Source organism: Phycodurus eques, chromosome 6 (genome assembly GCF_024500275.1).
Source record: "Phycodurus eques isolate BA_2022a chromosome 6, UOR_Pequ_1.1, whole genome shotgun sequence".
NCBI lineage: Eukaryota > Metazoa > Chordata > Actinopteri > Syngnathiformes > Syngnathidae > Phycodurus > Phycodurus eques.
The window spans coordinates 30208818-30232669 of NC_084530.1; the positions used below are offsets into that span (position 1 = coordinate 30208818).

General features: G+C 43.3%; 1 protein-coding gene across 2 annotated transcripts in view; it reads left to right on the forward strand.

Annotated features, from left to right (window-relative positions):
• Positions 1-15053, forward strand: part of pcdh7a (protocadherin 7a) — a 48054-nt gene extending 33001 nt beyond the window's left edge. For both annotated transcript variants that reach the window (XM_061680551.1, XM_061680553.1), the window contains 2 exons: positions 11148-11349; positions 14237-15053. In XM_061680551.1, the coding sequence (XP_061536535.1) occupies positions 11148-11349; positions 14237-14772 (738 nt within the window). In that variant the 3' untranslated portion in view covers positions 14773-15053. The remainder of the gene's footprint in view (positions 1-11147; positions 11350-14236) is intronic.
• The last annotated feature ends 8799 nt before the right edge of the window (positions 15054-23852 follow it).

Genomic DNA, 23852 nt, shown 5'->3' on the forward strand with positions numbered 1-23852 from the left:
GGCTGCTGTACTACAAGCTAGTGCGTTTGCGTTTGTGTGTGTGTGTGTGTGTGTGTGCGTGCCTGCGTGTGTGTGCGTGCGTGCGTGCGTGCGTGTGTGCGAACGAGAGACCATGCCACAGAGTTGGCATAAGTAGCGAACGCCGTCCTTTCTTTCTTTCTTTAGGTCTTTATTGAGTCTTTCTGTACTTGTGCCGCACTCCAAACCCCCCCCCCCAACCCCCCTTTCCTCTGCACCTCATGCGCTCCTCTTCCTCCCTCCCAACCCTCTCTGCCTCTCCTTCGCTCCCCCTCTTCTTCCTCTCTCTGCAGTGCAGCATGGTGATTATCATTCCTCTCACAGCGTCAGGCCTGATAGTCAGATACTGCTGAGTACCCTTCTACATCACCTGCTCGGAGCAATGGAGGGAGGCGGACAGAGAGGAGAGGAGTGAAGGAGGAGGTCTGCAGAGAGAGAGAGAGAGAGAGAGAGTTGAGGAAAGGGGAGAAATGTGGATTGGTAGACGCTTGGCGAAAGAGTGCAGCAGCATGAAAAAGGGACGATTGCTCTTGCTGCAGAGGTGCTCCCACTGCAACAAACTGCATATAAATATGTGTGTGCGCACCAGCAAATAACAATGCCTAATGCGTGTTTTAGTTTTCATTTAAAAAAAAAAAAATGTAGACTAGTAGCATGGCGCCTGAGCTCATCAACACGTGGGAGCAGACAGTCGCCGTTTGTTTAGCATCGTCCTTCCTCGCAGCAGCTGTTCCGACTTGCTTCAAGTCATCTTCTGCATTCTGCAAATTCCGCAAAAAGACCCCTTAGACCCACCCCGCTGCTGGTCAAATTCTGTCAGCCCTGCCAAACAACACACACTTTTCTAGAACACTTTTCTAGAACGTTCTGCGTTCTAATCGTTGTTTGTCAGCAGAATTACACAAAAAAACGTCTTGAACGATGCCAAGAACACCTTAGTACAGATGTGGACATTTTACCACTTTGCCAAACGTTGCAAGATGATTTCTTTGTTTCCATTCATTCGAAATGGTGCATATAAGCAGCCATAGTTATGACTCTTGATGACAAACTAGTGTGAGGTCTGTGGAAGTGCTTTAAGATGCACAATTGAGTGTGCAGTTTCCCACATTCCATTCATGCGTGGTTTTTCTCGTCTGCTCCTGACCCGTGTCTCGGCCTGCCCGCGTGACCTCGCGCGCACCCTCAGTAAACAACGCAAATGTTCTTTGCAGTCAAGCCTCAAGGGGAAACCACTTCCCACGTCACTCACCGCAAACACACACACACACACATCTATATTTAAATTAGCAGTGTAAATGTATCACCTTCAAATGGATTGTTAACACAGCCGCATGGCTTATTGTGAACTTCTTCCTGTCGGCATATTTCACGACGTTTCCCTTCTTTTAAGCCTTTGATGCGTAACTTGAACGGGAGCCGCGAAAGCGTTCAGAAGGTTCACGTATGAACGTCTCTTGAACGAACCTGAAACTCACAACAAAGCCGGAGAGTGCGCTCAATCACACAGAGGTCAAAGGTGAGTTTGCGCCGTTCACGGGCCCCTCTGGCAAACCGATAAAACCGACAAGCAAAGCGACGATAACAAAGCAGAGTGTTAAGACTCACAGACGAGTTTGTGTTGATGAGATAAAACAAAGCATCAAAGATATTCATCTTCATATCTCGCCAGTTAATTTCACACTTAAGGCGGACGTGGGGGGAAAAAAAAGATAAAATAAGCAGTGGTGGAGCTAATGAAATATTCATGGTGAAATGTTAAGGAGTGCAAGAAGTATTTAAACTGGTTATAACACCACAATATCGTTAGTTTTTATTGCAATTTAGGCAGGTCGAATCCATTATCAAAGCAACTGTAAGGAATTTCTGTAGGCTCAGTGTCCGTTGCAGTCATTTATGCAAATGAGGCGCTGACATCATCGAGCGACTTTTAGGACAGCCAATAGCTCCTTTCCTTACTGAGGAGTTGGCAACGCCGCTTGTGAGGCGTAATTCATTTTGAAGCGCCTGAAATCGGGAGTCGTAAGCGCTCACATTTTGTTGTCAAGCTAACCGAGATAAAGCCGCTTTGCTAATGGAGAAACATTAACTCAAGACAAAAGAGGCTCTGTGGCCTATTGCTTCAAATTATTTGCTGTGCCTGGAAAGTTACTCCCCGCAGAGGATAGAGTACTTTATCGTGCATATCTGTGTCTCACTGATTTAAAAAAATAAAGAAATCACTTAGTAGGAAGCAACTTTTTTTGTTTTGATGATTTACAAGGCCAGTTTAGCCATTATTTGGGCAGTATTTCAGTGCAGGATGTCTTGTTCCGTTTAAGAGCACCGTCATTGCGACAGAAATTGCTAGTAAGGAAGTTGCTTTGGAAGAAACGATGTGTTTGTTTGTTTGTTTTTTTTGTTTTTTAGAAAAAAAGCAAGCAGAAATCAAGAGCGATTCTCACAGGAGGACGCAGATCCACGTTTTTCTGCCGATAGACTCTCGGGATGAATAAATAGCCAGGAAGTGTCATTATCTTCATAATAATCATTTTAAGAATTATTCATTGTAATCATTTCTGTTGTTTTTATTTGTAACATTTTTTAAGTGTTGTACAAGTGTCAAGAGAATTTAAACACTGACGTGTAACAACAATCAAACAGTCTCGCTGAATAACAAATATAGCAGCTAACCAGTGTCCGCCAGGCATGCCATCAAAATAGGCCATCTTAGTTGTACTTTGCAATCATTTCATGAACATTTACCTTCCTTTTATTCAGTTAACCCAATTTTCATCTTTGCTAATATGGCTCAAACAAGCCACCACAATGAATACTGTAGGTCTTCCCTTCCTTTAGGGACCGCTAAGCCCCTCAAAGTATTTGGTAAAGCTGGCCTTTAATTGAGTCTTACAATATCCCATGTGGATGGCTATGAGGCACTTTTTGCCATGGAAATAATCACGTTGAACAAGCGGAGGCATGTCCACGAAATGAACCCGACTCTTCAGGACAGCGAGCAGGATAATTAGGATGCAAAGTTTCACACCTCAATCTCTGTTAGGGAAAATATCAACAACCTGACAGGCGAGATTGCAACGGGGATGTCAGGTGCCTGCGTGATTGACGGCCGGCCTCCGGCCGCTTCCGCGCAGAGCCACAACAGCGCCAGAAGATAAATAACTCGGTAACAAATGCAATCATGCGTTGATAAAAGAGGTATCCCTTGTGATCGCGGCCAGCGGCAAGCAAGATGTGGACGAGGAAAGTGCACGTTGTCATCCATCCTTAGACATTAAAAGTTGTTTTTTCATTCTTTTGGGTAAATCAATGCTCCCGTTCTGATTACGAGGCAAAATCTGAACAATTGACGTGTGCATTTCAAGTGATTAAGTAAGTAAACAATTATAATACAAATAATAAACGTTACATCGTTGAGTTGGTCTGGGCCGAATCGTCCCCTCATTGATTAAAATAACGGCACATGACTTAACTGGCCACCCTTCGCAGTTATTTACCATCTTCAATGTTCTATACGCCTGTAATCTGCCGTATTTTAACCATATTTAATGGCTTGTGCTTGTCCTGCCATTGAATTTTCCCCAGATGTTTGAAATTGCGTTTTATTTGTTTGTTGTTTGGGCAGACGTGGGTGTCAAATTCACAAATTCACCCATTTGCAGATTTGATTTTGGGAACTTCTCCTCCAGTATTCACCAACAAATTCACCTATTCGCTGTTTTTGTGCTCCGGCCAAAGCCCTGTCTGATATAAAAAGTATTGCGTTGGCGCTATCTTGTGTTGCCAAGGAACTATGTTGAAGTAAGGGGAGGAGCTTCAACATACTTTTTATGCATGAATCAGACTACAAGACAAATGTGATCTTTCATGATGGCACAACGTCAGACTACTGCCAAAAAAAATCCCGTGTCAACACTACACGACATTTATTACGATACCACCGTATCCCGTCTTTTACGATCACTGGGCTTTATCTTGACAAATCAAACGAGGACAAAAAGGGGTGGGGGGGGCATTAATTACTCAGAGATTTTCGCTATTCAAGGACGAACAGCGTATTTCCAAGACATCAAGATGCATTGACATTATATATTATATATTACATATATTCGACCGTGCACTTACTCCGGGCCCACATTGGTACATATCCGATACGTGTCGGATTTTCATTCAGAATTGAAAGAAGAAGAAAAAACAGCGGGGTATCTAGTGAATTGTCCAACGACGGCGAGGTACAGACTAATATATAATAAAGTACAACTGATTTCGTCATTATACAGCTCCTTGACGGGCAGCACGGTGTCCTACTGTTTCGCAAGTCTGCCTCATTGTTCCGAGGTTCACGGTTCAAATCTGGAAATGGAGTTTCCGTGTTCTGTGTTGTTGTTTTCAGGTACTTTGGCTCCCCTCACATTCTAAAGCGTGCATGTCGGAGTTAACCGAAGACTCTAAATCATCCAAAGTTGTGACTGTGAGTGTGCGTGTGTGTTTGCCTATACGTGCACTGCTATTGGCTGGCGGACCAGTCCAGGGTGGACTCCGCCTTTCGCGCACAGTCAACGGGATAATAATAATAACTAGAGCTGCGGGCAGCTATGAATCCACGTTGAGGTACTGGCACGTTGGGGATTCATTAAAAATGAATGGAAATGTCATACTGCATCGTCATGCAGTAATGGAAAACAATTATAGTTGAATTTATTAGATTTGATGATAATTATAATAATAATAGACTCCGGCTCACCTGTGACCCTAATGAGGACAAGTGTTATAGAAAATGGATGGATTGACTACTCCTTGTCGTCAAACCCCAAATTTATGCAGAATCAGCAAAGAACCCAAAGAAAGCTTCTCGTCCTCATAACCAATGTTTGTTGTTTTGCTCCGTGTACAAAGCTGGTCCCATTGCTCCATTTTGCAGCGCAGGACACCGACACCACATCCGATTGCACTGCACGTCTCGCACAAACGCGACCGCGCGCAGATGTTGTATATACCCAAACACACGCGTTGAATATGCAGACACATGTAACAAGAAGAGACTTAATTAACTCAAGCTCGTTAATTCTCTTTGAACCGACTGGTGAGGAGGTTTACACACTAATTACCTCCATGACTCAGGCAACCTGTGCACGCACGCACGCACACACGCAAATCCTCACATTAAAGACGTACCGTACGCATCCTCACGGGCTGGTATAACACATCTTGCGGGCGTTGGAAGCCTCGTGCAAGCTTATGACGCGTGCTTACACAAAGGTGTGAAGTCTAGCTCGTCAGCATATGTACACGCGCACACCGCAGTGTGAATGGCATCACGCTCTTGTTGATAAATAAAACCTATATGAAGGTATTTTATTTCTTTCAATCCGCAAGAGGATTTCATACGTTTGCTAAAGTGTACAAACTGTCTGAATTCCTATTGCTTGTATTTGCAGTGCAGCGGCATTAACTGCACACATGATACATATTAGCCAACCCGCTCAAACACACGCGTGCAGCCCAGTGGAGTGGAGTGAAGCTCCCGTGTCACTATTGAACTCTAATGGCCTGCGTCAGATGAACGGGAAGGTTTTCTTTTTTTTTTTTTTTTTTTTTTTATGTCCTCTGTCAAACTCAATTAATATTCCATCAGGCGTGAATTCATAGGCAACACTGCACCTTTTCCACCATTCGTCAGCGTGTGTGCACGCGTGCGGTCTTATGCATAATGCAGACACGAGTAACACTGAGGAGCAGCTACAATAGCACTCCGAGCAACAGAAAATAAATCTGCTGAACAAAGTGAAAAGCATCCGTCATAAACAGACAAAATAGAGAGTATAATAGTGCAAAGTCCAAGGCCAAAGTCCTGCAACATATTAAGCCAAGCACAAACACAAGCACTGCTGTGAAGAGCAAAAATCTGTGATTGATGCATACCCAAAGGTTTGTAATTGCCTATGTGTGCCACAAGGTGGCAACAAAGCACTTGTTTCAATGAGATAATGCTGCGGCCTAACTAAATGAAGCTCCTGTCCTCACTTCAACTTAGTCCTTTAGCGCCAATATTCCACAGCATGGCGCCAAATCAATATTTTACATTAGACCTGGCGTTAGCCTGAGCGCAAAAACAGCAAAAAGGGGAGTTTTTCAGCAAATAACGGCTGATAGTGCCCAAAAAGCTCCACCCTCAATATAATGGGTTGTTCATTGCACCCACCCCTTCACAAGGTTTTGGAGGAAATTTGCTAGAATAATTCTGACAGACTGCAATGGAAACATCACCTCTTTAGTAACGATGAAACCGTATTTTAATGAGCAAAGTCAAAGGAATAGCTTTAAAAAGACTTTGGCATGACATTATTGACGATGTTTAAATTTAAATTTAAAAAAATGTAGCAGGTGGGACTTGATGAGAAGCAAAAGCTTGACGGTCATAACACATTCAGTCTGGACACTAATTGAATTTAATGACTCAAATTTTTGTTGAAGACCCATGTAGGTTTTTTTCTTTTCTTCCAAGGATGAGAGCAAGCGAGGCAGCAAGAGTGAAGGAGTTATGGGTCAATAAAACCTGCCGTAGGGAAGAGGAGAGGGACTCATAACGAGGTCAACGACACATTATTGATCGGCACGTCATAAAGCTGACTAGTATAGAGAAGAAGTAGATGAAGTGTGGCTAGAAAGAAGCCGGTCCAAAGAGAGGCGGGAGAGATACTGTTGTGAGAAGCAGAGTTGACTGCATTCAGAAGGATGGCTGTGTGGGGGAGGAGTTTCTTTGGGGGGCTAAGATGGCTGGGAAATAAAATTAGCAGGGTGAAAAAAATGAAAAAGGGCACCTCGGACCAGAAAGGGAACCAGAGGGAAATTGAATTAGATTGAATTACGGCTGCGCTGATGAATCCTGTAGCGGAACAGACACACGCACCCGTACTTTGGCCGCCTGGAGATCACTAATCATCAAAAATATACACAGTCTCCTCCAAAGGTATTGGAACGGCAAGGTCAATTCCTTTGATTTTGTTGTATCCTGAAGACATTTGGGTTTCAGATCAGTAGACGACTTGGAGACAAACCAGAGTTCAGAATTCCAGCTTTTATTTCATGGTATTTACATCTCGATGTGTTCAACAACTCAGGACAGAGCACTTTTGTTTGAAGCCACCCACTTTTCAAGTGAGCACAAGTATTAAAACATGTGAATGATGGGTGTTTCGAGTTGCTCAGGTGTTGCCTTTCAGATTGACTGCTTAAACATTGGATAGTGCTTGTTTTTGGCGTTGGGTTTCACCTGTGAAAAGTGCATTTGCTGTTACGCAAACATGAAGACCAGAGAGCTGTCTAATGAGAGAAAAGCAAACCATTTTGAAGCTGAGAGAATAGGGAAAATCGATCAGAGCTATTGCGCAAACATTGGGTGCAGCCAACACAACAATTTGGAATGTCCTGAAAAGAAAGACACTACCGGTGTACTGAGCAACAGACATTGAACAAGTTGGCCAAGGGTATCGACAGCAGAAATATTGTGAGAGCTGTGAAGAAAAATCCAAAGACAACACTCAGTGACATCACTGCCAACCTCCACATGGCAGGGGTGAAGCTATCACAATCCACTGTTTGAAAAAGACTTTGAGAGAAGAAATATACAGGCCATACCACAAGATGCAAACCACTCATCAGAAAAAAGAATCAGAAGGCCAGATTGGATTTTGCGGAGAAGTACGCAGATGAGCCACAAAGGTTTTGGAACAAAGTTTTCTGGACTGATGAGACCAAGATTAACCATACGTTGGCCTTTCCAAAGTGATGGAAAGGCCAAAGTATGGAGAAAGAAAGGATCTGCTTATGATCCAAAACACACAAGCTCATCTGTGAAGCATGGTGGAGGTCATGTCATAATCTTTACCACTACAGTGGAGGCGGTGTTTTGTGTAACATTTGAATATTCATAACTCATTCAAGTGTAATAATAACCTGGCCTCCGTAAATCAGTAGGAACAATCAAAGGTGTCACCCTTAACTTGGATAACGAGTGATGGACCTCATAAAAAACGTGCTTAATGGAGGACTATCGCTTGTACTTGGGAGGTGAGTCTCCACATAAAGGCAAAACGTGTTTCTTCTTTTTTTTCTTATTGTTGTCGTAGTTGTTTTGTGTGTACCGCTTTCCCGTGTCGCAATATGATCGTTTTTCATTCCCACAATGAGCAAAAAAAAAAGCAAAACAAAAGATTTTGGGAGATTTGCACATGACGTCAAGCGTCTCTTAAGGGCGGCATGGGGGCCTCGTGGTTAGCGTGTCCACCTCACAGTTCTGAGGCTGGAGGTTCGAATCCAGCCTTCCAATACGGAGTTCGTATGTGGCTTCCTCCCAGATTCCAAAAACATGCATATTGTAGTCATTGAAGACTCAAAATAGTCCCTGGTGTGAATGTGAGCGTAAATCGCACAAAGTCAGCAACGATGGGTCAAAGCTCAACTGTCACCTGAAGGGTAAGTGCTCGAGTAAATGGATGGATGGATGGATAGATTTTTGCCGCAAATTCTAGTTCATTCCATATTTTACAACCACATGTGCGCTTCATTTGATAGTTTCTACTTTCTTAACGCTCAAGAGGCAGTTCTCTAACAGCCAAAGAAAATGTCAGCGTGAGGGCCTCCTCCTTGGCTCAAGCTGCCCTTCAGTTTTATTTTCAATCTGTAATATTCTTGAAACTATTTCTTCCCAATTTTTTTCAGATTTCATTCCACCTACGACCATAACCAGATGTTCAGTAACAAACAGTTATTATTTTTTTTTTAATCTAATGTATTTGCTTTAAGATAGGAGTGGAGAAGGTAATAGGACTGAGGAAATTAATCGGTTCTCAGTTGCCATAGCTACACACTCTTCAGTCTAAACTTGGATGGTTCTTCAGAGAAGGCATCCGAAGTCTGACTTGTGTACACAGTAAAAGGGCATCGGGGTCCCGAGTTTTCATTTATCTGTGAGAGGAAAAAAAAAAAAACAGTTTGACGGCAGCTCCGGATCAATTATTAGAGATGTCAACAATTCAGCAAAACAAACCTGTTGTCTCAAACCACTCAACTTGGACCAAAAATAATCACATTTGGCTTCACATCGACCAGTCTTCTTCTTCTTCTTGTTGCTCTCAAATAAGCAAAGTCCCCAGTTGCAAAAGTATTTGTAATTGTCTGTCCATTCATTTGTGAGGTCATGGAGGACCTGCAGGCTCACGATATCTGGTCTTGTTTGTCCCAAAAGGGTTTGATCCCTAAATGTGATGACCCCTAAACTATAGACTTGTCCAAAATATATAGCTAATATATTATTTTAACAAAATGTAACCCCAGATTGATTAATTAATTCGGAGTTTATTCCAAAACTTGTCCATTTAGTATCTCCCAGATGAAGCCGCGATGAAACATCTTTTCTCTCTTTCTCATCTCAAACCAAGATTGGGACCGTCTGCTTCATTCATTTTGCTGTCTTCTCCACTTTAATGTTTATTAGGTGAGATGTTCAAATGTTCCCTCTGTGTCTGGAAGAAAAGAAAAAGGCTTTTTTATCCCAGCCGTCCATCACGCGTCCCTCCAGTTTATCCCGTGGCGACATTGCGTCGAGTCGAGGTTTCTCCCGCCCTAATCTGAGTTTTTTTCTATTGTTGTTCCTGCTCGTTCCCTTTTCTTCCTCCCCCACACACAGCACGTTTCAAAGCTGACGGAAAGCCAAAGGGTTGTAATGTTGAGGTGAACGGGCTTGAGAAGAGCTACGAGCTGTGCGTTGTGGAAATTGGCTTCTGGGTGCCGAGCGATCCCTCGGAGCCACAAGGAGTCATTTACGCTCTGTGATGTTCGCTTCCTCGGCGCCGAGGAACTCTTATTAAAATACAGAATGAGCCGGTGATAACTCCAGCGACTTCAATACTGTATCTCCACGAACCTCAGTATCTGTCTCCCTGTGCCCCTCAAAATTCAACCAAAATCGTGTTAGATCAGCAGTCCGTCTTGCGCCAGTATTTAGACGTGGCAGGCGTAGGTCTTGAGCGAGTTTCTGCCACCAAATTGTCCTCCACCAGGCGCATCTCCAAGGACGAACGAACCCTCGCTGCGTCGGAACGGCCATCTTGGCGCAGACCAGTCTGACAAATTTCACTTGCATGAAATCAGAATCCGCTGGCATTTGCGCCCTATGAGTACACACTATTGTCACAGCTGCACAATTACGCCATAATAATAATACAAATCCATGTAGACACACTCACCACTTCAACATTAGGAGCAATGCAATCTTATGAGATCTACAATACAACAACTTTATAGAATATTGGTTCCAAAAATCATTAAAATGGTCAGTTTGACTAAATAAAGTATCTGAAACATTAGAAACTGTTCTCAGTATGATTCAATACAGATGTACACCTCTGTAAACTTTCACCACAATAATAAACATTGCGAAATCAATATTTCTTGGACTATGTCAAACAAAGCTTCATGTTATTACATCTCCTGGATGTCCGTTGCTGCTACTACTACTCGTTCTGGTTAAAGTGCACGCAGCAAATTGAATAAACTGCTTCTCGTAAGTGCGGTCTTTAAAAAAAATACAAATAAAGCAGAGCAAACATATATGTAATATTCCGCTATCTTTTTTTTTTTTTTCTTCAAGGTTTCATAACAGCTCAACCTTTGTGCAGGCTCTATCAAGTGTTATTGTTTTTAAAGGTCTATTTTTGATGCAGCTCAACTGATGTACCTACAATTGCGTCAGGTAAAAAAAAAGGTACAAAAAAAAAAAATACTCTTTTTAAAAGTCCTACACTTTCCCCATATGCTGCAGCAATGTCAAATTCCAAATAATGAATAAGCGTCTCAGGGCAGGCCATAAACGTTTGTAAACATCAGCCATTGCCCAACAGTTTTAATATAAACAGGATTAGCAAAGAGGTTTGAAAAGCCACCGTGATTGGTAGATGACATTATCCTGCATTGTATCAGGCGTGCGCATAAACTCCATCCCATAATCTCAATATGTCTTTGCAGGCCGCCGCCTGTACCTAATCCGCAGATTGAGAATCTCAGATTAGGAGTCTCCCTGATGATTAATCCCATATTGTTTGTGTTTTGTGTGTGCGCTCGCCCCGCAGGGGACCCTTCGTCGGGTGACCTTCTCGGTGGTGAGCCAGGCCCAGGACGCCGGTTGCTATGACAGCGGCCTGGAGGATTCGGAGACCCCCAGCAGCAAGAGTTCATCGGGGCCACGGTTGGGAGCCCTGCCGCTGCCCGAGGAGGGTTATGAGCGCACCACACCCGAGGGCAGTGTGGGGGAGGAGGAGCATGTGGAGAATGGTCAGCGGACACACACGCACACACACAAACGCGCACAAAATCTGTTACACGATTTGACAGATTTTGTGTGTGTCATCCACTCATCATGCATTGTTCTTCAATGGCCCAGCCAAGATGTCCGCACAAGGAGAACTATGCATACAGCATAGGTGGGATATCAACGGTTGTGCCATTGAAAGAATATGAAGCTCTCACACAAATGCAGCAGAACCTCGATTTAACGGATGTCGAATGTACCGTGAAAATCGTGTTAAATTGTCACTTAAACCGCCGTTCGTCTGTGAGTTCCTGAATTGGCCGATGTCGTTTACTGACGCTGTGGCGCAGTCAATAGGCAGAGACTGGGACTCGCATTTCCAGTATGAAGACAACAGACGTGCCTATGTGGCAGCCATGTTGGATGTGGCACAATCCATCAAGGGGAAATGGCGTAGAAAGGCAGTTCACGTATCTACATCTACTGTACATCGTGTACACTTCTGTGGAACATGCTATTTTTTGGTACAGTATACCTTACAGTTTTTGTCAGGCCCTTCTCGATGACATCTAGTTTTAACGGAGGTGCAATAGAGGAAGTGTACGAACTTCGCGGCTCACGATAGTGACTCTCAATTCGCCCCCAAAACATTGTTCTCACAACTGCGCGCCATTAAATTCCCACCCCCACCCATTTGTTCTAGCAGACGGTGTTCCACGGTCGCCATTGTTGTTGCTTCGTTCCTTGTTCCGGAAAGGAAAGGAAAAGCGGCTACCGGAAATGGCCACAAAACGCAGAGGAAACTGCACCCTGCGGCGTCCGAGCAAATAGCAGCCGTAGCGACACCCCCGATTTGGAGGAGAACTGCAGCACACTTGCACAACTGCGCGTGTGGGTTGCGCTCGAGTATAAAGGCAAACTGCGTGCGGGATAGCCGCAGCGACATCAGCGCGGTCGCCGTCCACACGAGTATAAAGAAGCCTTAACACTCGTGTGTTACTTCATTTTTTATTGTTTTTTTTTTCTTTATAAACTCGAGCTTTTTTGTGTCACTCAGTATGACAAAAAAAACCTTTTAATGTACCAGAAAACGCTAGTTCATTTTTTCAATCACTGCCAAGGTCACAGAGACACAAAACGTAATTGTCATCTTTCCCCTCACAGCGTATGGTCATGACAGAGCTGCAAGAACTTTGGTAATGCATGAAGGTCACTGTGACCGTAGATCCTTTTGGGACAGTGCATGCGGTTTAATTCTGCTCTCAGACAGACTGGAGAATTGTGGGGGATTTTTTTTTTTTTTTTCTCTACAGGCAGGGGAAGTTGAATAACTTTTCGCCCAACAGTCAGATGAAAAGGTGGCTTTAGCATGGAGAAGTTGTAATCCTTGTTTTAAGGTCGACCGAGAAGCACTTTGACAAAAATGATAGCCTACGAAAATAACATTTCATTTCATTTCCAAATTATTACCTAAAACATTTTTGTGAGTAAATGTGACCCAGAATGTGAACGACTGGAGTGCTCAGCTCACAGTATTAATCGTAGAGCACGTTGCACTTTGTACACTGGTTAAAGAAAAAGAGACTTTAGATAAAAGCAATTTTTATTTGGTGAATGGGGACCTTTCAGATGAAAACATTGCAATATTATAAATATATATATATATATATATATATATATATATATATATATATATATGTACTTTTGATACATACATTTTCTATTAACACAATAGCATGTCATTGTGAGCAAAGACTTTTCTTTCTTTCTGGCGCACGTGATGATTCGCGGATGTGTCAGAAGTGTAGCGCCAACTACTGGAGTGAAGGACTTCCTTGATAATGATGAACTTGCCTCAAAAAATGGGAATAAATATAACAATTATTTCCTCAAAATTGTGCGATCTGGAAACAATTTTACATCAATATTTCTAATACAACTTCGCCACTGGTAACATGTCCAGCTAAATGGCCATTCAACAACAACAACAAAAACATTCACTTTAACTCAAATGTTAGCCAACTGAATAAGTCATTTTCCTTACTGGCTAATTGACACAAACTGTATACAGAAATAATTTTGTCCCCCAATTTATAGTTCCACTTTGTCTGCGTCTCAGGGTTAAAAGACAAAACTATCATTTCTATAATTCCGCACGCTGACAACAAATTTCAAAACAAACTCAAAAGGTTTTAAATCCAACTGTGGCTGTAACGCGATGAGCAAGAAAATTATTATTCCTGATTTCATTGAACACGAGCTCAGCATTGATCCAAACATGAGTGCTTTCCAGAGATAATAACGCTAACCTTTGTCATGAGGTGTGAGGGGGCGTGGCTAACCTTTGAACTAGCACTCACGGGATATTAAAGGGCAGACGTGTAAACTAATCTATTCCTTGCATGTCTTTCAATTCAAATTTGTCATCCTAGTTTTTAATAACGCTCCTCTGTCTCAGCAATGGCTTTGGTTTCCAGCCGACCTTGAACCTTTCGAGCTATAACGCTGAACCCGACGGTTTCACTTTGTTCTTTTTTCTACTTTCTTGCTTTTCTGTTCCTCTTTTTGTCTTCATTTTCGCAGCGCCACCAAGTGGGCCGGCACGGAAAATGAATCGGGCGTTCGCTAAATATTTAAAAAATCACATACTGAAAAATACAGTAAGATGTTAGAGGAGCTGATGGGCATAATCAGCGTTGTGTCATCTCCTCCGATTAGTGGCTGAAAAGGAGTTTTTTTTTTAACAAAAAAATACTATTCATGTATATAGCTCCTTTGTAATTGATTTTTTTCCGACAGCACAAAGCAAAAAATAAATTGGGGCACTTGTAAGTCAAGAGACCACTGCACCTGTGTGTTTTTTTTGGGGTTTTTTTTGTGGTTCTGAGTTGCTTTTTCTTGTGCGTTCAGATGCCAGGCAGCTGCCAGATGTGGCGCTAACCGGAAAGTGTACACGGGAGTGTGATGAGTTCGGCCACTCGGACACTTGCTGGATGCCCGTTCACCCGTCCCCTCGCCAGCGCCAACACCACAGCAGCGACCCCCCGCGCCTCTCCACCTTCGCCCCCGGTGACGACAACAACAATCTGCGCAGAAACGACCACGCGAGCGACAGCGAGAGCGCCGGCAGCACCGGGAGCTCGGAACCGGGGGCGGTCACGGCGGGAGAAGGTCAGAGGTTACCGCTAGTCAACGGCGATGCTCTGGGCACCCTGGGAAGAGCCAACAAGAACGTGGGCGACCACAATCGGAACCTTCTCAACCGCAAGATGACCTCGGCGTCGTACGACACCTTCAGCAGCGCTGGCTTCGGGAGGCGCCGTCAAGATGAGGAAGGAGGAGAAGCAGGCCAGAACCCGGCGGAGGTCATCCCGCTGACCCGGACTGGAGCGGACTACAAGACCACGTCCTGCCTCACCTTGTCACGCCGTGAAGTCTACCTGTGACCTACCCCCACGCAGCCATCGCTCCAGCGGCCGGCCGCCGCCGCCGCCGCCGCATCCCGAGGACTTTGTAGGATGGGAAAACGTTGCTTGGTTTCCCGAAAGTTGTACATGCATTTGAAACTTCTGGAGTCGAATATTTATAGCCACTTAAACTTCAGCCAGTGATAGATCAACTATTTTGAGAGCTCCTGCCAGGAGTACTTTCCTTTCAAAAAGAAACAAAACAAGAAAAAAAAAAAAAAAAAAAACGAGTGAAAATTGCCTGCAGGCAAAGATTCTATTACGCCCATGTGGGGGAGGAACACTTCATCTCCTCTTTTTTTTTTTTTTTTTTTTTACCTGAACCCGATGCATGCCTGACCTTCTGCCACTGAGGCAACTGTGTGAAGAATAGAGAGCGTCAACCCGAGAGAGAGAGAGAGAGAGAGAGAGAGAGAGACTGAGTAAATCACGACGCCATAAAGGCTTCGGGACAAAATCAAACTTTTAAGACTCAACCGTCAAACATTCAGTCTCGTCCAGTCAGATTCGATAAGTACGAAAACACATCAACTGGGGCATTTGGTCTTCTTCTTTTTCCACGTTTATTAGCGCCACACTGGAAAGGAAAAAAAAAATAAGACAATGAGAAGAAAAAAGTTGTTGAAGTATAAAAGCATCATAGTACCAGAGACGTGTGATGTTTCAAGAATAAAGTCATCGTGTTACAGTAAAACTGTTGTAATATTAAAAATGTAGGAGAACAAGCGTACAGGGTTAAAAAAAAAAAAAAAGTACCAAAATATTGCAAAGCTACGAGAATAAGGTCATAATATTATAAAGTTCTAAATAAAATAAAGTTGAAAAAAGGTTCTGAAAAAAAAACAGAAAAGGCAAAAGTGAATTTGTCATTTTAATGCGGAAATTTGTACATGCAACATCCGCCGTCTCTTTGTATATTTGTCAGATAATTTCATCGAATAAATATAGCTAAACAAAAGAGGTTAAAGATTGTACAAGCTCAAGCAATGAAGTGATTTGTTTCTCAGGAACAGGCAGTCACATTAAACTGCATCGTCCGAGAAAATGAAGACTTTTTTGTAACATTATCGCTTTATTCCAATAAAAATGGATGTTTTCCAGTAATATTACAACATGTTATTCCTGTAATAATGTGACTTTATTCTTCTTGAGCCTCTGTTTTTTTTTTGTTTTTTGTTTTTTTTTGCTGTGGACCTAATCACGCGTTGTACGTTATAAGGTACGAGTACATTCAAATACCTTGAGGAGTACTTCATTTTGACAGCTTGGAGACGTACCTTGTACCTTGACGGATAAAAACGGACTCCAACTGTACGATTACGTCGGACTTTGGACCCATGAATAAGTGTACAGAAATATTAATGATGATCTTAATGATCCTTAATGCAGGTTCGCCTTTATTTATAATAGCAGAGTGCAACAATGTGTCGTTGTTTTTTTTTTGTTTGTTTTTTAATGATACAATGTAACCACTCAGAACACACGGCATCAATAGTATCACAGCGTGTTTAACATATTGCCTTGGCATCCAGCCTGTATGTATAGAAAGTAAGTAGAACAAAGCAGCATTCTACACTCACCTACATGACCCCGCGACCCCGCATGTGCGTGAGCACGCCAACACACGCCTGCTTGACGAAGCCACGCAAAAGCGTTTCGGCGTTCTGGAATACATTTGCGCACGTTTCAGTGAAGTTGTAACATAAAGACGATGGGCATTCGCTTTCATGCGGGAACGCATTCGGAGGACGCCCGTTCGTTAAGTGGAACACTTAACGCCCGTTCAGCCCTCCAGCCAATATTTCAAAAACATCAAATGTATTTCAAGCTCATCCAGCGCCATTCAAGGGATTTCCATCTGCTGTATGTAACACATTAGCCAACGTGCAGATAAGACATATTCAGCATAGTGTAAGTCGGTCTCGGAGGGGAAAAGGACTCCGAATAAAAGCTGACTCTGCATGAAAGATAATGCTAACCACTTCTTTGCTCTTTAAAAAATGGGGGGGGGGGGGCGGTAGAAAACCACAAGCCTTTTTTGGGATAACATGGATACATCTGTATTTTAACTGTGTGCTTATGGGGAAATGTTGGCAGGAAGACTGGTGACATCTTGAAATGGCGGGTGCACAAAAACCACCTGGAATCCAGGCACCCTTTTTTTTTTTTTTTTTTTTTTTTTTTAAACCGAATGGTGCCGACCGGAGCGTGCCCGCTTTCCTGCGCATGAACTGGCTCGTCCTTGCCACGCAGGAGCGGCTGTGGATCGAGGCCAGCGCATCTTAATTGCCGTCATCAGCGTGCGGGTCGGGATAATAGGGTTCACACGTCCCTCCGGTCTTAATGAGTTCCTTTTCTGGCTCTTCTCCTCCCTCGATCTCCGCATATCTTGTTACGAGCGTCTCGATACGCGAACGTAAGCGGAAATTGTCGGGTCTCCTCGTTGTTCTGGAAACGTGGGCTTTTCCAAGGTTGTGCCGCAGTTTAGATGAGATTCCAACAGAGGATGAACAGCAGGAAATACAATGATAACATCAAAGTTGACACTTTGTATATATGTACATACCTTCACCTTGACAAATATGTGACGGACCACCCCCGAGCTCCAGTTTCCTTCCCGGAGTCATCTTTATCTCCAAATCTTCTGAGCTTTTGCCCTGACGGACTGAGGCTCAATCAATCTTCTGACATGGGCCCAGGAATGATCTCGTGACGGAAAAGGTGATGATGGACTCTGCTCTTTTAAGGCAGTTTCATTATTGCACCTTTCAAGAGAGCTTACTGTAAATGATTCCGTTTGGGTGTGTATCTTTTTTTGATAATATACTGCACGTTTAAACATGTTTCACTACTGCAAAAACAAGCGGGGGGACAGACTAATGAGACATTTTGTCAGATCAGACAGCGGACGTCTGTCGTCGCCCTTGTGCTGTTTCTCTTATAGCCATGTACAGATGAAACTACACTGTAGAACACACAAGTGGATCCCGTTAAGGACAATGGCATGCTTAAGCTCTTCAAATCTGCACTTACGATGAACAAAAAAAAAAAAAAGATAAACGGGAGGAAGAATTTTTGCTCTTATAATTTTTCTCCTCTAGGTTTTCTTTTCCTACGCGCGTTTCACTGTTTTTTGCTGTTCCCTTCCTCTTAATGACATAAGAACTAATTGCGTTTGCTCTGGCGAGGATGAAAAGGACCTGTCGGCACACAGTTTGGTATGAAGACAAATCCTGTAAAAGTTTGAATTTGACATTAAAAACGTCAAACACTCACACGTCTCTGCTCTTTGAGACTTTCACACACTTAGATGAGATTAACAACCAAAGTAGTGAAGTGAGGAATTATCGACGCCCACGTTTGGGACACCGAGTTACAATGGAACCACTTAAGGTTGAATTTCACCTTGTTGTTTGTTGATTTTTTTCCGAAATGCATCGAATATGTTTGAAGGTACGTGCTGAAAATGTTCAAGGCTGAGAACAGTTTTGTACTGAATTGTAGAGATAGATCATTTAAAAAAAAAAAAAAAAAAAAAATGTCCTAATCTGGGCTTGATTTTGAGGGGGCGGGGCTACAAATGAGCCCCGTGACAAGGGGGGCGGGTTGGGGCGGATACTTTCCAGCATGAGCCCCTCCCCTCCTATATAATCGCCAAGCGCCCTTATCCCATGCAGTGGCCATTCGGCAGAATTGCCACTTCCTCATTCCTTTTAACCGAAACCCATTACTACCAGTATAGCATGCAATTGGCCATCGAACTATGCCTACAACTCGGGGGAAAAAAACATCTTCACTGAAGCGTAATGTGTTTGGTGTTATTTAGGCTACTGTGCGGCGACCCCGACGGGATCCGTGGCCCCTTGCGGTCATAGTACCCGCAGGAGGCCCGGCACAACAGCGTCAGGGCCGTCAGCCTCGCAGTTGCCGGTCGTACGTCGCGGGGCGAGGAGGAGGGGGAGGAGGGAAAAAGGTTCACGCAGGGGGCCCTGTGCACGTGGCGCGGCTGCGGCCGCTTACGGTGACCCCTGGCGGCCGCAGAAGCGCGTCGTCCCGCTGAATTTCAAACGATGGAAAATTGTCCCGGCGGCGCGGCTGCTGGTCATTATGGCGACTCAGAAGACGTGTGGTATGTCCATCACTGGGAATTCTCCTCTCCCCACTTGGGAGCCGTGAGAGAAGGCACAAATTTGATTGACAGCTCAAAGTTCTGAGGAGGCGGGGTTTTCAGAGCATTCAGCAACACGCCCACAGCGTCTGCAAGCTGAGAAAGAAGGTCTCAGTTCTTAACCATTTTGTTGCCTGAGTTCACACACTTGGCAATTTTTGTATTCATTCATTGTCATTGTTGTTTTAACAAGACTCTTTTCTGTGATGACATTTTTTCGGTCTGTTTGTTTCAACTTGAATGTCTCCTATTTCCGTGCACGGGTTTACTGTAGCTGTTGAAAATGATTATGAAAAGAAGATGATTGCGCAATTGTCATTCCAAGGTCGAAAATATGACTAATCTCCGACCAAATCCTTTCCTATCACACAGCCCACATGACAAGGACAAGGACACTGTAAAATATATGTAAATGTGTGTGTGTGTGTGTGTGCATTATATATATATATATAGCGGCATGGTGACAGTGGTTAGCACATCTGCCTCACAGTTTTGGGGACCGGGGTTCAAATCCCGGCCTCGCCTGTGTGGAGTTTGCATGTTCTCCCCGTGCCTGCGTGGCTTTTCTCCGGGCACTCCGGTTTCCTCCCACCTCCCAAAAACATGCGTGCTAGGTTAATTGACAACTCTAAATTGCCCGTAGGTGTGAATGTGAGCGCGGATGGTCGTTTGTTTCCATGTGCCCTGCGATTGGCTGGCGACCGGTTCGGGCCCGAAGATAGCTGGGATAGGCTCCGGCAGCCCGCGACCCGCGTGAGGATAAGCGGCAAAGAAAATGGATGGATGGATATATTTATATATATTATCTTTGGCTAACAGATGAAAGAAAATAACGTGAAGGACCCCTAATGTCAAATCCTGCAAGCATTTTCCTTTGCGTAAGTATGAAACGCTGACACCGTGCGGTCATTAGAAAAATTGCAACTGCTTGTCCATAAATGATTTTAACAGAGAGTGGATGCTGCTGTGGATGTTTTTTGTTGTTGTTGTTGTTGTTGTTGTAATTCCTTTCAATTGGATGCAGTACTAAAAAGCCACTGGTCTTAAATCTTTGTAGTTAAAATGTCTTTTAGTGTGCGTTTTACTACCATGGCTACCCTTCCGCAGTATTCTGCTGTTAAAATTGATAAAAGCCATGCACAATTCACTGATAATTTATGAACAAAGCAGGCTCTTCTTCGTCCGCGTTTTATGGAATGTGTGGTGCAAAGATAAAAAAGAGTGCCGTAAAGTAGTCATAATTTACAATGATTAAAAGGAGAGAAATCTGTCCTGTTAATTGTCCAGTAAACTTTTCATACGATCGTGACACTACATTCTGTAAATAACTCCTTTACAACACCACGCGCATGACTTATTTATGACTGGATTTATTACTTCACAACTGAATAGCAACGTGCAATTTTTCTCCACTCAATTTCAGCATATTTTCACGCCACAGTTGTTGGTCTGCTCCCTTTTGGTAAGCACACTCATCATTGGGAGGGAAATTCTTGTGCCGCTTGATCATTTTCACCCATAAATCAAAAACACTTTATGAAATGATCTAAAACATACATGTCAAACTCAGGCCCGGGGGCCAAATTTGGCCCAGGATGTCATTCTATTTGGCCCGCAAGACCATATCAAATGTGTATTAGAGCTGGGCCGCCAGTATGTAGCACATGCGTTACTAATATTTCAAATCCCAGAATGCTTTGCTCGTGTGTTGGCCCATCAGTCTAGACCGAGGTTCCGCGAGCAAATTTACACTTCCCCTTCCCAAAAATGGCCAAAGGAAAGATGGAAAACGGTTCGGAGCGACGTGGCTCCAACAAACAATAAAACATCATTGAATTGTTTTTTTTTGTTTTGTTTTTTAAATGTCCTTTATCAACGCCTCGGCAGGGACTGTTAATCGTTTGAACTTTGGATTTTTATTGAAGGACATTCTTGTTTTTGGGGGGTTGTTTTGTTGTTGGCCTTTGAAAAAAAAAGATTTACATCAAAAAGAAAGGGAGTCGGAGAAAGATAAATAGACGATGGAGAGGCAGAAGAATTCATGTTATTTATTGAAATACAAAACAACAAACAAATACCACTGATGTCTTTTATCGCAAATTGGATTTCTCGTGTTTATGATATTAAAGTTAGTTTATTCCAGATTCGGTGTTGAAGCAAAACTTTTAAGTTTGTTGTCGTACGGTCAACTTTAACGCTACATTTCTGTAGAAAAGGGAAACATGCACATGGCGGTGATTTTGCGTTAAATGTTGAGTTTGTCCCGCGACGGTGTCCCAGTTTTGAATTTTGCCCCACCGTGAATTTGAGTTTGACACCCCTGACCTAAAACATCCCCTATCATCAATCAATTGTGTCCTTCCTCAACAAATACCAACAATGCTTCGCTTCAGTCTGCTTCACGGATAAATCACCAGTTAAGTGCGCCATCCAAGTAAAAATAACAGCCGGCTTCTCAGAAGCATCAATTCAATTGCAGGGAGAGACTCAGTGGATGGATGTGCTTTTTTGCTTTTATTGTCTTATGTTATTGATTTCATAAAGATAGGAAACATATTGCAAGGGTGGAGCCCTAACGCACTAGCTAGCGTATCAAATGGTCTTCGGAGCTGTCAAATGCAACCAGGTTTTTATTAGAGGAGGGTGAGAAATTGAAAGATATCATTATGAAAACTATGAAATTTACGTTTCCTTATCTTGCTCCTTTTTTTTTTTTTTTTGCATATCATATTGAGCATCACTGCCGCAGGCTGTCAAGACCAAAATCCGGGATCCGAGCTGTCAGGGTGCTGCCTTGCTCCGCTGAGGAAAGCCTCGCGAGCGGCGACGTGCTACTTGAGCCTCCGTCGGCTTTTTTTTTTTGGTCGGCCAGAGCGCAACAAACAGCCGCCCTCCCTGACAGAAAAATGACACGTTATCATATTTAAGCATACTAAATCCTTTAGCGACTTATACACTCAAGCCGCAGCATGACGGGCGACAAGTGAAGGATTTTTCTCGATGACACCAGGATTCGGTTTTTGGGTTAGAGGGGACTGAGAGTTAGGGCGGTTACAGTTTGGTTGGGGTTAGGTTTTTGGTAGGGGGTACGGTTACGATTGGGATTAGATAAGGGTTAGTGTTCGGCTTTGGTTTGGGTTTTTGATTTACGGTTTGGGTTTGGGTCAGGGCAAACATGAAGGGACAGAGGTTAGAAACAGAGTTGTGGTTAAGAGTTGGTTAAGGGGTATTGGAAGGGGTTGGGTCAGGTTTGTATTTGTGTCGGCGAACGGGTGAAGATTCATTTTGGGGTTCGGACTAGGGTTTTGGTTGGGTTCGTGTGAGATTTTGCTTTAGGGTCTGAGTTCATGTTAGGGTTAGGACTAGGATTGGTTTTAGGGTTACATTTGAAAAATGCTGTTCTGGGGTTAGGGTAAGGGGGTTAAGTGTTTGGGGGATTGGGTAAATATTCTTTTTTGGGGGGTTAGGATTAGGGTTTTGGTCGGCTTAATTCTAGATTTTGATTTCGGGTTTGAGTTAGCGTTAGGATTAGCGTTGCTTTTAGGGTGAGGGGTTAAGGTGCTGGGGATCGGGTGATTATTTTTTGGTTTAGGATTAGGGTTTGGGTTGGGTTAATGCTTGATTTGATTTGGGGTCCGAGTTTGTGTTGGGGTGAGGATTAGGGTTGATTTTAGGGTTTTTGGGTTAGGGTGAGGGGTTGGGTGAAGATCATTTTTTTTGGTTTAGGATTCGGGTTTTGGTTGGGTTCACGCAAGATTTTGATTCAGGGTTTTGTTAGGGTTAGGGTTGATTTTAGGGTTAAATCTGAAAAATGCATGGAGTTTTTGGGTTAGGGTGAGGGGGGTTATCAGTTAGGGTTGGGATTTTTTTTCACTATTATTATTATTGTTTCGATTGTTTTATTGAATTTATTATCTGTTACACACTCAGTCAGTTTGTAAAATGTTCCATTACTTTGGCCGTCTTGCTCGATATGATTTGTTTCATATATGCCAAATACTGCGATTGGCTGGCGACCGGTTCGGGGTGTACCCCGCCTCTCGCCCGAAGATAGCTGGATGATGAATGAATGAACATACCAAATATGAGTTCTATATAGGCAGGTTTTATTGTTCCATAGCTTTGAGTCAGCACAGTATGTGTGTAGCAGCCATGTTTTGACTACTCCCTGCTTTTCTCTTCCTTTCTCATCCTCCGCATGTACTCATTACCCATCAAGAGAAGTTTGAGTGCAGCTGGACGGAGATAATTGCTTGCGAATGCTGTGGGAATGCTGGGGGTGTGTTTCTTCTTTTTCTCTTCTTCTCTCTGTCGCTCTCACTTCTGGGTTGTGATGTTTTGGCAGGGGTTCGGTAAAGGGTAACAACTCGTTACAAATTGCCCCCTTTCCCCAAACCCACAAAGACAAGATTGCTTCCTTACTTATTGTGTCTGAAAAAAGATTTGCCCAAAAACAATTGGTGTCAGAAGTGGGATTGCAGGATTGTTGTGACTGATCATCCGAGATTCAACATAAGAAATGTCCAGCAAACTTTCAGGGGTTGTCTCAGTACAAGAATCATAACCGAAGTACGATTTTTTTTAAAAATAAAATAACATTTGTACGACGATAACAAAGATCATTCCATTCAGTCTCAAATCCCTACACCTTAATGGGCATCCCAAATAAGTATTCCGATAAAGCGTTTGTGTTATGGTGAGGTGATGACGACGCATTTGTGAGAGAAATAAGGCTTTTTTTTTTTTTTTTTGCACACGCTTGATCTATTTTTCAGGTTATGCATAGCAGAGGCCCGAGGGACTTTGGGCACGAACTGCACAGCTGGCCCAGTAAATTGCCCAAATGCCATTTCCCTCCTAAACAGCTGCCTGATGCTCTCGAGGAATGACA